This window comes from Camellia sinensis, chromosome 6 (genome assembly GCF_055761805.1).
Source record: "Camellia sinensis isolate YWXY chromosome 6, ASM5576180v1, whole genome shotgun sequence".
NCBI lineage: Eukaryota > Viridiplantae > Streptophyta > Magnoliopsida > Ericales > Theaceae > Camellia > Camellia sinensis.
The window spans coordinates 129643505-129656134 of record NC_138966.1 but is presented as its reverse complement, the minus strand read 5'-3'; the positions used below and the strand labels follow the sequence as shown (position 1 = coordinate 129656134).

General features: G+C 29.6%; 1 protein-coding gene across 3 annotated transcripts; it reads right to left on the bottom strand.

Annotated features, from left to right (window-relative positions):
- Positions 1–635: 635 nt before the first annotated feature.
- Positions 636–10813, bottom strand: LOC114281433 (sucrose transport protein SUC9). Of its 3 annotated transcripts, none has more exons than XR_003635900.2 (4): positions 9469–10813; positions 4651–4714; positions 4504–4547; positions 636–1096 (listed from the first exon to the last, which is right to left on the bottom strand). XR_003635900.2 is itself a non-coding variant. In XM_028223883.2 (4 exons), exons 1-4 carry the CDS (start codon positions 10737–10739, stop codon positions 899–901), a joined length of 1563 nt encoding a protein of 520 aa, XP_028079684.1. In that variant the 5' UTR covers positions 10740–10813; the 3' UTR covers positions 636–898. The 3 variants fall into 3 exon arrangements, 2 of the variants coding, with proteins under 2 accessions (XP_028079684.1, XP_028079686.1); XM_028223883.2 differs by having other exon boundaries at positions 9483–10813; XM_028223885.2 differs by lacking the exon at positions 636–1096 and adding an exon at positions 3338–3370 and having other exon boundaries at positions 9483–10813.
- Between the last annotated feature and the right edge of the window lie 1817 nt (positions 10814–12630).

Genomic DNA, 12630 nt, shown 5'->3' with positions numbered 1-12630 from the left:
ATAATTTCGGTAAATTAATTACATACGAATAAATAAAACAAATAATAAAAAATAAAAAAAAACTTACAACCTTATAGCAGATTAAACAATGGTATGAAATTGTGATTGAGGCCAGTGTTGGACACTGTGTCTTTAAGACAGAATAACGCCCTCTCCACTGGTGCACGAGATCAATGGGTGTCCTGTCTCCAGGATACAACAATTACCACACACACAATTTGCACTAACTCTGTGTGTACAGCAAACCAGAGTATGTGCTTTGCACTTTCCCAAACTTAACCTCTAAAAATGGAATATGCAACATGAACAGAGGAGGAGGAGGAAGGAAAATGGAAGATCTGGAAAAAAAAATTTATCTCTCTTAAAGAAAAAGGATGGAGGACTGCCTTAATATAGGCAATGGAAACACTGTTTCGGAAAAGACATGTCCATTGCAATTTGAAAATATGTCCGTTGCAATTTGAATATGAAATTCAAACTTTCCAGCAAACAAACTAATATCAATTCAAATAATTTGAGCCCAAGAAAATAAGGAATGGGCCCAACCCAACCTAACCCAACGCAACCCAACTTGTCTAAGACCTTATATATCTTCTCCAAATTGTTCATAATTTTTCCTGTGTGGAACAAGAATGTGGAACAAAAATACGCAACACCATTTTGAGAATTTTTACAAGCATGTCTAATGTTCATAAACCTCACTTTGGAGTCAATTTTCCATTCACCTATAAATGGTTTTGACTCACTAATTATATAACCTTGTTCACCATATAGTAACGAATACATTGCTACTCGGACCCTCAAAAAATGACTTGTGGGTCCTATATAATAACTAGCATAAAGTTTCCAAAACATCAGAATTTAAACCATTTTTCCAACAAACTAATCATAAAACATTTCAGTGAGAAGGAGCAGAAGGAGAGATCTTTAAAACGGAGGGTGATGATGGATCCTGATAGGGTCGTGGTGGCGATGGGAACAAGACAAGCAGGAAGACACTGTTCGTCGCCGCTGCAATAGCTCCGACCACAAATGCCGGCAAGTTACCGCCGCCGAAGAGCTGATCCCATGGTCCACTCGTAAGTGAAATCACCAACTGTTTTCAAATTAGTTAGCTAAAATTAGGCCAAGTTTGGCATCCTCCAAAAAATCCAAAAAGTCAAAAAGTCACTATCCTATTTAAGTCACATCATCTTATTTAAGTCACATCACCTCTCTAACACATCACTTCAAACCTAATCCAAATCCAACCCATATTTCATAAAAAGTCAAAAAGTACACTTATTTAGTCTTCCCAAACTTGGCCTTAGTTTAGGGAGAAATTACACTTATGTGTATATTTAAAAAATTAATTTTAAATTAATAATAAACTTTATAAACATTAAAATATAAAATTATAAACTTTTTCATCTACTGATTATTTTTTGAAAAACCACTGACATGTGATTATCCCTTAGTTTAGTCCCCCGCATTGAACAAGTTACCTCAACTACAAGTCATGTATATCATATCCATGCAATCAGGAGCGGAGATAGCATAGGCCAAGGGGGTCACGTGCCTCCTCAGTTTTGTAATTTTTTTTATTTTTTATTTATTTTTTGTATAAAATGTATTCTCTTTTTTTTTTTTTTTTTTAACATATTCTTTGGCTAATAATTTATTATATTATTCACAAGTAATTATTTGATACTTTAGAAACACTATGTGGTATTATTTATGTAGTAGTTTAAATCAATAGTGTAGTGAAAAATATTATAAATTAAATATGATGAACTCATTATTTTCAAGTAAGTTGACATATTACTTAGTGTGATTTGTGATTTTCTATACTTTGAGCATCATGTGGGTAACGTCATTTGGTACTTTAAGACTGTTTAATAATTTTCATTCAAAACACATCATTAATAAGCAATGTCATCTCTTTAATATTTTTCTGTCAAATAAAAATTAAATAGATTCTATAATAATTTGTGTTATAAATGATGTATTTTTATTTTTTTAAAAATAGAAATTTTGATCCATAATTTTTTGTGCTAAAATTGCAACCTTACATCATCATCTCACACCTATTCCACACTATTATAGAATTTTGATTTGTTCTTATTAATAATAAATATGTAATTTTTTATGTTTAAATTTATCTCATAAAATGATTATTATCTTAATGTTGCTCATGAATTTTTTTAAAATAAAAAATTATAATTAATAAGTGCCCCCTCTAATCTAATTTTCTGGCTTCGCCACTGTGTACAATAATATTAATAAGTGCTTGAATTTTTTTTTAAAAACAATATGACTTTTACTTTATGATGAATTAATCAGAAATTCCAGTGAAAAATAAAATAACCCAGCATTGATATCATGAAAAAAATAAAATAAATAATAAAAAAAGAGAGGATAATGTTTCCTATTTGGTTGGAAAGAAAAATAGAAAAAATGAAAAAGAAGGAAAGCACAAGTATAATGTGGTGCTTGGGTCAATGGTTTGAGGAGGTATTTTGGTGGAGGGAAAAGAAAAAATAAAGAAAAATGAATAAACTAAAAGGTAATTTTTCTTTAAAAATTTTCTTTTAAATTTTTATTCAAGCACAGTTTAAATGTATCCATAAAATATATATATATATTTTTCAAGTTAGTTTTAGTCCTAGGGATTAAGCCTCTAATTGAATGATGAGGATTTCATTACAATCTCAAAATGCTTAAATATACCATATTCTTCATTTTTTTAATAAAAAAATATATAACATAAAATTGCTTTTTTACCCAAACTGAGGAAATAATTACAGAAGGAGTGGAGTTAAAGCAACTCCAATAATCATTTTCACAATGATAATATCAAAGTTATAATTTGACGTACTACGAGATTCACTGCTATATATTTTGACAATATTATTTTATTGGTGCAAATTTCATTTTCCTTGCAGTACCAGTTTGTAAAAAAAACTATAACAAATTTGGATAGCTTTACTCATACATTAAAAAAAACAATCTCATTATCTGATGATTGATATAACTACCATTGGCCAAACTTGATATCAGCCTTGTAGTTAGGGGGGAATTACACCCATGTCAGAAAAAATATTACAAAAAAAAAAAAAAAAAAAAAAAAGTGATAAATTTTATAAAAATTAATAATTAAAATTATAAGTTTTTTCACTATTTTATAATAATTTTTCATAACACCTGGTGAATAGCAATTTTTCCAATTAGATAAAACTGTTTGGTCATTTCCAATAATTACTTATTTTATTTTAATTTTTTTATAAATGGCCTTTTCCCATAATTACAACTTACTTTCAAGTGGTCCAAACTGTTTGGCCTTTTCCAATAATTGAAACGTACTCTCGCCATCTCAAGTTGTCTGTCTATTCTGAGGCAATTTGGAAAGAAGTTAAAAAAAAGTTCATTTTTTTACCTTTTTAGCTTTTTAATATAAAAAAAAAATAAAAAATTACAAAAGTTAAAAAGCCAACTTTTTACTAATTTTTTAAAACACCACTCTATATACTCATGCCACAAATTTAGAAATTCATATTCATAATTTATCCAAAATTTTTAATATATAATTCAGATTTATTTTACATATACATCACACAATACACTCATTCAATCTTTACCATTGATCTGCATTCCGAGTAAATTTTGACATCCATTTTCTGATTCCCAGACTAATCCATTCTATATAGACTTTCTATTAGCATGTGACCCCTAGCAGTTTTGAAAATCCATGCAATAATGTGGACAAAGGGATGCTGCAGCCGGTAATGTACAAGTTTCAGGTATCTATTTTAATAATTTGAATTTGTATATTATAGGATTCACTAAGTATATCATTTATAAAAAAAATTAAGTTAATCAGATCGTACTTACTTTTAAAAAATTATCAAAATCATATTAATCGTTTAATTTTTTTAAACCTACCTTTTGTTATGGAGTTACAAATATCCAATCAACTTAAATTTTTGCATAAATGATCTGCTCGATAAATCTTATAATATCAATATTTTAAATTTTTAAATAAAATAAAATAAAATAAAACAATCCCCATGGAGACTCACGGCAGCCTGCAGTGCTCTAACCCGACTCCCATGTGGTACGTGAAGGTTAAATATCTTATGCAAATTAATAATTTTTTTGGGGGGAGGGCTATGCTCAAGTAAAATTATGTGTTCAATAATGAATAATAATTTAATTTGTAATGTATTTTTTTTTTATTTTTTAGTGAATTAAACGTTTTAACGAAATGAACATTTCATTTCACTTTCAATTTAGTGAATCGAACATTGTCTTAGGTTTAATTTTATATGCATAAGTTTGAGAAGCAAAGTTATGACGAGTAAATCTAAGTGCACAGATGATTTTCACATAATAAAATATAGATGTAAGACAAATAGTGATCCTCCACACACTTTATCTTACATCTGTATTTTATTTTATAAAAAAATTACTTATTACCAGCATACAATTGGGGTTTTTGAAACAATATGATAATGAAAATCTTACCTGTGGTATGACCACAGCAATATTTAAAACTCCCAGAGAAAGACCTATAGAGATTGAAACATTACAAATGTTTTAGAAGAAATCTATAATATTCACCAAGAAAAAAAATGAAGAAAAGAAATTCAAAAAGGGTTCAAAAACTTTTACCTTGTCCTCCGCCAAAGCTGCTACAATAAATAGATGCCAATGAAATGGGAATGATGTAACTTATCTGCACATCCACAAAGTACTTAATTTATTTAGACATAAAATATTTTTGTTTTTTAAATATAAAATATATTTTTTAAATTAAAATTTTATCAATCACACCCCGCCGTTGTAACCGTACGCTTTTAAAATGTACTGTCATAAAATTCGTGTTTTTCGTGATTTTTAAATGATTATTTAAAATTTTATTTTGAAATTAAATGAAAATAATTTTAAAAAATTACAAAATGACAAGATCAAGTTAATTTTAGTTATTTTCATAGCAACTACATTAGGATGATGGTTTTCATGTTGTCATTAATATTTTTGCTACAAGCATAACAAATACATGTTGTAATTCAATTGATAAAATTAATTAAAGTAAATAAAATTGCATATGATCCCATATCTAGATGTTCTATCACTATAAAAAATTAAGGTTTTAGAAATCAAAATTTAAGGATAAAATTATTTTTTAGGAATCAAATAATTTTATTACGAAAAGTGTCGTCGTTATATTTTTAGTAACAAAAATTGAACATTAATAATGAATTATTATTCTTTTAGAACCAAATTTTTTGTCTCAAAAAATAAACTATTTTAAGACCAAATTATTGTGTCCCTAAAAGTCACTTATTCATGACATTTTCAAAATTTTGTCTCTAAATGTCTTATTTTTTACTTTTTAGGACAACCTTGTAGCGATTATTTGCATGACGATGGAAATTAGTCCTTAAACGCTTTTTGCAACAAAATTTTTTCTTTTAGAGACCAAAATATTTGATCTCTAAAATTTTTATATATTGTAATGTGTTTATAGTTATAAATATTATTTTTGACGATCTTTGAGTGATTGGCTTTTTGAAAGAAGACATTGGTACTCATATACTGCCATCAAATTCCCATTTATTCTAAATTTAACAAAGGGATTGAATTATTGTGCAGTCTTTGTGACTCCGAAAGGCATTGTTTGAGATAGTCAATTGTTGCCCTCAAATGCTAGGCCAACGAAAAGATTGAGGGGGCTTCTATTTACACACACCAAACCCACTCTACACACACTTAATGAAGAGGATGTACAAAAAGTGTAGTGAGAAGGATGTGCAAAAAGTGTATATTGTGTGTGCAAATAGAAGCTCCCAAAGATTGAAGACGCGCTCAACATAGTGGAAAATGTCAAATTTCACCCTTATTTGTGAAATAATAGGTACGGTAATTAGCTTAGATGGAATGATTATGCCAATCCAAGAAAGACATGGCTCATTTTGACAACATGAGTTAAAAGTTAAAAGTTAATTTTTAATTCATTTTAGGTTATACCATTTCTTACATAAAACAGTAAAAAAAAAATTAAAAAGCTGCAAAACTAATTTTTAACCGTTTTCTCAAAACACCCATAAAAAAATTACTTTTCTTGCCCAAAAGCATAAAAATGTGACAATCACTTTAAATATTTTAAGGTAATAATAAAATTCTTTATTATATATATATATCGACCGGTACAAATAATGTAAAGACCATCTCTCTGTTTCCAACATAGGCATATTGAAATTGATAATCTATCTTCCATCTTGTATTTGTGTATATGATAAATTAAAATTTAATAATATTAGACATTATGAAACAAATATCATGAAAAACTTTCATAAAGATTTTTCACCCTTTAATTAATTTGTAATATTTTATTATATATTATACACTCTTAAATTAGTTTTACAAAATTTTTTATAATATTTATTTCATAATACATATCATTACTCATTAATTCACCCAGCGAAGCATTACTCATTAAAGTTACCCTACATCTTTTTTTATTATGAAAAGTTATTCAAAGTGTCCCACTGAATCTATTGTCGAAAGTATTACATTTTTATTTAGAAAAAGGTTCATACATTCAATGTGAACTGGTGTTTGGCAAGTGGGTTGGGGCTAAAATAGCCACAAAAGACAAAACAGGCTATTTTAGCCACAACAAACAAAACATCACATCCAACCCATAATCATTACACTCTTCTCTCACAAAAAAAAGCCAAAAAGCCAAAAAGTCAAAAAGCCCTTCCCAAACCAAGCTTTTTAGCCCAGGCTAAAATAGCCAAAAAAGCCAAAAAGCCAAAAAACCAACCCACTTCCCAAACGGAGGCGTAATATTCAAATGAAATTGTCACTCTTGCTCCGCAGTTTTTTAAATAAACTTTTGAAATTTGGTTTTGGTTTCTAAAATTGCACTTGACACAATATCCGAAGCACAGTAGAGTAAAATTTGGAGTTCGTCTAAAAATAAATAGAGTAGAAATAACATTTTCCTATTTCAATTGATAAAATTTAAGATCATATATTTATTTAGGACAAATTATACTAGCAGTCTCTATAGTTTGAAACTCGTGTCATTTTGATGCCTGACTTTTCAATTGTAACACATTTAACTCTGAATTTTAAATTTTATTCCAAATAAAGACAATTGAAGATATCATTGCTCAATTTCAAGGGTAGAGTAGTTAATTTGATAAAATATAAACTAATAAGACAAAAATAAATGTCAAAAAAATATTTTAAAATTTTTAAAAATAATTTCTACCCACCAAAGATAAAATTATGTAAAATTGATAAATCTTTTAAACATTTATTTATTTATTTATTTTACCAAATTAATTTTTATTATGTGTTTGAACGATGATCATATAATGGGTGGTTGTTAGGTTTTTAATGTGTAATCGATATATTTAATAAATGAAATGTTTTTAGTTTTAGTTTTTTTGATTTAATGAATTGGTTTGATAATGATATCAAAGTTGTCGCTATATTTGACTTTTGAAAAAAATAGAAACTAATTTAATGAAAATAAAAACAACTACTCATTACATAATCATCATCCAAATACATAACAAAAATTAATTTGGTAAAATGAACAAAAGTCTAAAAGATTTATCAATTTTGTATAATTTTATCTTTAATGTATAGAAATAATTTTTAAAAATTCAAAAATATTTTTTGAATATTTATTTTTGTCAAATTAATTTATATTTTATTAAATTGATAATTTTACCCTTGAAATTGAACAATAATATTTTCAATTATCCTCATTTAAAATAAGATTTAAAATTTAAAATTTAAAATTTAAAATTAAATGTGTCATAATTAAAAAGTCAATACTTAAAATAACACAAAAACTAAATTATAACGGTCATTAATATAATTCATCCAATTTATTTATATTGCATGATTGTAATGTCTTAACCTTAATGATTAACTCTTGCATGACCAAAATATCAGATGTGAAATACGTAGATATTTTATGCCAATTCATATAATGATGGCTCACAAGGAACTGACAAGGCTGCGATTTTTGAGGTCTAAATCGTATTTATTTATATTGTGTGATTGTAATGTCTTAACCTTAATAATTAACTCTTGCATGACCAAAATATCAGATGTGAAATACGTAAGATATTTTATGCCAATTCATATAATGAAAAATGTTTGGGAGTACTAATTAGTGCTCCCATTAATTAGGTGGTAGTAGGTCCTGTCATTAATGATGTGATATTTTGGTCTTGGAGTTGTTTTTTTTCTTTTTTTTTTCTTTTTTAATGCATTAGTGCTATTAGTGGTGATGTTTTTAGTGGGATGAATCATTGTTGTTCATATAATGATGGCTCACAAGAAACTGACAAGGCTGACAATTTTGAGGTCTAAGATAGAATCTTAAAATTAGGATAAATAATAATAAAAATATTTATTTAAATTTTTTATTTTAAAAGTGTATAATGTAAATTCAAAATTAATATAATACAAGTCATATTAATGAATGAGATCTATAAATATATATATATATATATATATTGATTTGGTCTTTAAGAGATAAACATTTTTTAAAAATCAAATTTAAAATTCATCAAATTCAATGAGATCTATAAGTATAAATATATATATATATATATATATATTGATTTGGTCTTTAAGAGATAAACATTTTTTTAAAAATTAAATTTAAAATTTATTAAATTTGAATTTGATGAAAATTTAACAAGATATTGAAGATTAAAAAAAAATTCCCGTCAAATTTTATGAAAAGAAAATTTTGGGATATGATGAGAATTTTTAGAAAGATTTTCATGAAAATTTGGTGAAAGAGTTGGAGTAATTCATATCAAATCAAGTTTTTTATTCAAATTTATAATCAAATTAAATTGGAAAACAAAAATAAAGAGCTGGAGATGTTCTAAATTTTTTTAATTTAGATTGTGAAATTATATGAGTTGTTTTGGATCTTTATTTTTAAACCTATTAACACCATAGAATTAAAATTATTTGAGGCCCTTAAAATTTATCAAAATTTGAGGGTCCAAGACAGCCGCCTTACTCGCCTTGGGCCAGGGCCGACTCCAAATAGTGAAGTAAAATGTAAAGATGAATAAGAAGAAATTATATGAATATTTTGTGCAATTTTTCTTCCTCATATGTAATCAGAAAAATTATATGTAATTTATATTTTTTTTTCATATGTAATGAAAATTTTATTATACTATAACTCACATTAATAAACAGTTATTTTTAAATTATAAAAAAATACTTAGCACTTTACTAAAAATTAAATTATTGACGTGGCAAAACTTTCTTTCGGGAACAAAGTTTTTAATTAAAAAATAAAAAATTACAATAAATTGTTAAAAAAATATTTTTAAATTTTTATACATTTTATAATAAAAAAATTTTAAAAATCAATTTTCAAATAAGTTTCAGTAAATTTTTATTAATAATTTTATTACAGTAAAAGCTTACATGTCGAAACGTACCGCTTGAGCAATCCCCATCACTGCGAAGAGAGAGAGAGTCCCCGCCTTGACACCAAGTGCCGGCGTAGTCCCACCACCACTCGCCACCGCATGCCGCCGAGTCGACTCTGCAACTTTAGTGATACACACCGTCATCGCCAAGCAGACCGCGAACAAAAGGTTACCGCAACCCCACAGCCTGTTCCCGCCCTTGACTCCACGCACCACCAACATCACCACCAACGCCGCCACCCCCGCCACGGCCGCCATCAGCATCAGCCCCAACGACCCAGCTCTCACCCCGCTACTGTACAACTTCCCCCCGACCTTTCCACCGTACACCTCCCTCCCCACCCAATCAGTGTCGTACATTTTGAACCCAAACCATGCAGTCGAGTTCAGACCCATCGCCAACAATAGGTACCACATGGGCCTCGGATACTCCTTCAACGCACTCAATAATTCCCCGAAAAACCCACAAAATGGCACCGCTTTATCCTTCTTCTCCACCGAGAACCTCGAAATTGGATCCTCACCCACTGTGCTGAGTGCGAGTATGGTTAAAATGAGTAACAGAGTGATTGAGATTAAGAAACAGGTCTTGAGATTCGCACAGTAAACATTACAGGCCTGTGTTGAGGTGAAGGGGAGGAGGCGGTGGAGCTTCGAGTACGATCCGGCGGCATAGCCGAGGACCTGGCCGACGGCGGTAAAGAAGGCGTAGAAGGCGCTGGCGTTTCGAGTTTTGCGCTGGTCGCCGTCGGTGAGGTCGGCGAGGAAGGCGCGGCAGGGGTCCATGAGGAGGTTGTTGCCGACGTCCAGGATCCAGAATCCGACCACGAAGATGGTGATGGCACGGGGCTTGGCGGCGCCGGAATCAAGCCGGTCGCCAGAGAGGTGGCCAAGGTCGGCGGCGAAGCCGATGAGGATAACGGCGACGGCGACGAGGGCGGCGCCGGTGGCGATGAAGGGGCGGCGGCGGCCGAAGCGAGAGGTGCAGCGGTCGCTGTAGAGGCCGGTGAGTGGTTGCACCACGAGGCCGGAGATGGGGCCGCAGAGCCATATGTAGGATGCCCATTTGTGTGGGATGCCTAGAAGCTGGACGTATGGTGTGAGGAGAGAGAACTGTAAAGCCCAACCGAACTGAACCCCGACGCCTATTGAGGCCACCACCACCACCTTCCACAGCGGCGTTTGATGCGGTGGCGGTGGTGGTGGTGGTAGTTGGTGGAGTTGGAGTTGGAGTTGGAGAGGCGAAGGGTGTTTACCATTTTCCATATTTGTTACTCTTTGTGCACAACAAAACACTCTCAGCTCTAGTCTGTAAACCACAGAGAGCAGATAAGCCTCCGTGTTTTTCGATTGACTCTTATAAAAGATTTTGAAATGGAAAGAAAAAAAAAAAATTTAGGGATGGTAAAAAAATTTTCATAAAAATAATCATGAAAGATTTATGATATTTGAATTATTTTGATTAGTACGTGATACTTTATTTTAAGTGTAATGCAAAGATCATAAAGTTTTCATGATTATTTTCATGAAAGGTTTTTCATGATACCTAGTATTGTTGTTTGAAATATGGGAATGGGAGCAATGATGGAATTAGGATCCTCCTACCTTGATCTTTCTCCTTAACTTCCTACTTGCAGGATTATTGAGCTTACTTTTGAGTCCACTTATAATGATCTGAATCGTTCACATTTTAAGATTTGTTGAATATATCATACTTGTAAAAAATTAAATTGATCGGATATCAAAAAGTATATGTTAGGAAAACTGTTTATTAATTTTTTTTTTAAAATAGTTTGTATTTCAATAATCCGAACAGGTAGGGTATGTTTGGTTTGGTTTTGAGAGAGTAGTTTATAAAATTTGTTTTGGGAAGAGAGTTTAGAAATTTTTTTGGTTTGTTTGGTTGTGTATTTTGAAAGTAGTTTTGGAGTTTGGGAGTTTGGAATGATTTGATATTTTGTTATAATTGAGTAGATGTATTTAAGAGAAAAAGTGATTGAGAATGAGAGAGAAGAAAGAAAAAGTGATTGATTAATGTATTAGAGAGAGAAAGTGATTTTGAAAAAATTACCAACCAAACAAGTTTTTTTAAATTTTTTTCTCAAAATCACTCTACAAATCCAAACCAAACATACCCGTAGTTTCTAATATATGATTAACTTGATTTTTTTTAGGTATGATATATTCAACAAAGAAAAGTTAGGGATCATGAAAAAGATTTCATAAAAATGATCATGAAAGATTTATGATTCTTGGATTACCTTGATTAGTGTGTGGTGCTTTATTCTACAGTAATGCTAGGTATCATGAAAAATCTTTCATGAAAATAATCATGAAAATTTTGTGACCCTTAGATTACACTTAGAATAAAGCACCACACACTAATCAGAGTAATTCAAATATCATAAATCTTTCATGATCATTTTCATGAAAAATTTTTCATGATTCCTAACTTTTCTTTTTATTCTAAGTGTAATCTAATGGTCACAAACCTTTCATGATTATTTTCATGAAAGGTTTTTCATGATACCTTGTTATTGTCTAAATTTAGTTGTTGTGACGAGATCTATTCACTCCCATGTTATAGTGGAATTGTAACTCGATATGATCTGCTTAAGTTCGATCAAAGTTAAATTTGAATTGTCCGAATTATATATCAATTTCATTTAGTTTTCTTCCCCTAACTAAATTATTAATTTGTAAAATTAGATTTTATTTATGTATTTTTTTTAATCATTAATAACATGAAAATAAATAATTTATATATTGTGAGATAGATGTTGTTATGGTAGTTTATATAATTTATGAGTGACAATAAAAAAGATAAAATTTTATATTGTATTACTTATGTATATAATATATATTTAATATGATTTAATAATCTAAATTACTTTAATATCATCTAATAGCTAATAATTTATATGTATATTAAATGTTTTTTCATATATTTATATATATAATTCAAGTTTTGGGTTGCTTGGATTGTTTATTGTCTTTATCTAAGTCCGTCCAAATTTAATTCGAGTTTCTAAATTTTTTCCTTAGCCTGTATCGAATTTAAAAATATCTTGTCCACACCCTAAAAAAAATTCAAATCACTCAAGTTCAGCTCGTCCAAATTACACCCTTATCAAGCGATGAAGACTTAACCAAAGAT

What these genes read in the sequence shown, in the direction of transcription:
- LOC114281433 (XM_028223883.2), bottom strand. Translation starts at nt 10,739, where the DNA reads ATGGAAAATGGTAAACACCCTTCGCCTCTCCAACTCCAACTCCAACTC. An exon ending in TGATGGGGATTGCTCAAGCG is followed by an intron (nt 4,715 to 9,482) that starts GTACGTTTCGAC and finishes GTGGATGTGCAG; the next exon opens with ATAAGTTACATCATTCCCAT. An exon ending in TTGCTGTGGTCATACCACAG is followed by an intron (nt 1,097 to 4,503) that starts GTAAGATTTTCA and finishes ATTTGAAAACAG; the next exon opens with TTGGTGATTTCACTTACGAG.